The sequence below is a fragment of the Penaeus chinensis genome, chromosome 10 (assembly GCF_019202785.1).
Source record: "Penaeus chinensis breed Huanghai No. 1 chromosome 10, ASM1920278v2, whole genome shotgun sequence".
Classification (NCBI taxonomy): Eukaryota; Metazoa; Arthropoda; class Malacostraca; order Decapoda; family Penaeidae; genus Penaeus; species Penaeus chinensis.
This window is the reverse complement of record NC_061828.1, coordinates 6,144,315-6,146,814: the sequence shown is the minus strand read 5'-3', so window position 1 is coordinate 6,146,814 and position 2,500 is coordinate 6,144,315. Positions and strand designations below refer to the sequence as shown.

At 32.7% G+C, this 2,500-nt stretch overlaps 1 protein-coding gene across 1 annotated transcript in view; it reads left to right on the top strand.

Annotated features, from left to right (window-relative positions):
- LOC125029825 overlaps positions 1–2,500 on the top strand; it is a 37,119-nt gene that overhangs the window by 8,050 nt on the left and 26,569 nt on the right. The window contains exons 4-5 of the mRNA XM_047619999.1: positions 591–758; positions 1,197–1,321. Of these exons, the coding sequence (XP_047475955.1) occupies positions 591–758; positions 1,197–1,321 (293 nt within the window). The remainder of the gene's footprint in view (positions 1–590; positions 759–1,196; positions 1,322–2,500) is intronic.

Sequence of the window (2,500 nt, the reverse complement as noted above, 5' to 3'; positions counted from 1 at the left end):
CATTCACATAATCCCCCCCTTCCCCCCCTTTCATTCCCTTTCCAGTTTGTAACCAAAATTTATTACCTGTATACTGAAAATGGCATATAACTTTAAGGAAAACATAGGATAGTAAAAACAGCCAACCCGAAGCTTTCTGTTGCTATGTATTTAAAAAAAAAAGACATTTATGGCAATCAATCACAAGAAATATAAGATTTTAAGTGAATTGGATTTTGAAGCAATGCTTATGCAGCATCCCTAATGCACTGATGACATTAGCCTTTATAACATTTATAGAAATAAACATTTCCAGCTTGGCAGTAGGCCTATCTCAAAATAGGTATTTTTGTGGCCCTTCTAGCCCTAGGCCCTAGATTTGATTCCAATGATTCTTTCCATCTGATGTAAAAAAAAATTTTTTTTTTCTTCATATTTTCTTCATATTAAAGGGTAGTGAGGCAATCACTGATCATACTGATTTTGTAAATATGAACAGATACATATGATGTTGCATTTATCTTGATTACAGCTTCCTTAAAATAGTTTTTCAATATATCTCTTGATAGAATTAATATTTATAATATTTTCTTTGATTTTTTGTCCCACAGGTACAGGCTCCACTGGTGGGTGTTTGTACCATATGCACCATTGAGAAAAGTAGCAGAGGTAATGCTCTTTGGTGACCAGGACCTCCAGGAGAGTGTTTATGAAAATATATTCATCTCTGTATGTCAATGGCCAAAGGACCTCTCAAAAATTCTTGTTTATGGCTGCAGGTAAATGGTGACAATCAGGCACTGTATCCATGGAAAGTTTAAAATGCATGAAAACTTTTCTTCTTTTTCTCTCTTTCTTTTCTTTTCTCTCATCTTCTCTTCTTTTTCTCATTCTTTTCTTTTCTCTCATCTTCTCTTCTTTTCCTTTCTTTCCTTCCCTTCCCTTTCCTTTTTCTTTATTTTTCTGTTCTTTTCTTTTCCTTTCCTTTACTTACCTTTCCTTTTATGTTTCCATTTCCAATTCCGTTTGCATTTCCACAGCTTCTTTACAGAGCATTGGTCATTCTTTCAGAATTAATGACATTTGCATTTAGTAAAAAGAAAAAAGAAAAAAAAAAGGTGGTAGTTTTCCTTTGTTTCTTGTTTTCTTTTCTTTTTACTTTATAAGATGGTGCTAATTTTTCCCAATTCATTTTTTCTTTCTCTTTTCTTTTGCAGTATGATTGAAGGCCTTGACGGCAATTCTTCACAAACTCGTCGGTGCTATATCACTATCACAGCTGTCCCTTCACTTGATAATTGTTCAGCTTGCTACCAAGTGGCTACATCATACGAAGAAGATGGTATGGAAACATTGCTTTTCTTTCTTTCTGTGTCAAGATAGCATGTATGTATGTACATTTATTTGTATAGAGAAGATACAATTTCTGTATTAACTTTTGGATGGAGTGTTATTTTTCAAATATTGTAATTGAAATTTTGAACAAAATGGTGCTATATGTATTATTTTTTGTAACTTTCTTAAATGGAATTGTTAATACTGAGCATATTTAATATTATGTCAAAGATGTTTAATTAACTTTCGGGGGATTCATTTGTGTTAGAGACATGAATGTGTAGAGTTAAGCTTGGAAGTCCTAAGGTGTGCAAATATCTTCAACCTAGAATGACGTGTCCTTGCTCTGACAATAGACGTAATCAATACAGAATTAGCCCCTCTTTGTGTATGTGTTTGTTAATTGGTAAGTGTTTTGTCACAGCAGCTTATGTGCAAGTGAGGAAGTGTGAGATGATTATAGTGAATTTTCTGTTACTTTTTACTTTTTTGTGTGTGTGTGTGTGTAAATTGGCTGCCTGCTGTGTTGTGTAATTAGCTGATAATGGACTTATTTGTTTGTGAAATTAGTTAATATATTACAATTCATAACAGTCGTTGTTTTCTAAAGAGGTCATAACTGACTCTTAACTGTTGGTTGGATTCTCCAAGGTGATTTTAGGGGGTTCAAAAGGCTGTCGGTAAAGTGTTTGGGGTTGGGGATGGTTTATAAATGCTGGAAGTTAGCTTTGGGTCATTCAAGCTTTTATTAGCCTGAATCATGTAGTTTGAGGAGACTGTTGTGATGTCCTCCAGTGAAAAATTACCAGGTTAAACTCAAGCGACTGTTGAAGCATTCAAATATTATTACTACATATTTCAAGCTTTGATCAGTCGTTGAGCCATTTTTACTTAATTTCTTAGGGGTGTTTTATCATTGCTAATGTAATTCTACCTGTGTTTTTGTTGATATGCCAAAATTAATATATTGGTTTTCCACATATTAAATTTTTTATTTTTTAAGGAATTGCCTCAGCTTATTTGAAAATAATAATGTGTTATTTTCAGAATGTTATTCTAATGATTAGTTACAGTACTGTCTTTTATTGTGAATGAATCAATGAAGTTTGGGTATATATTTGCATTATGCTACTTCTAGTATATATTTCTTATGAGATGCTGTAAATTTATCACATAAAATAAGTGT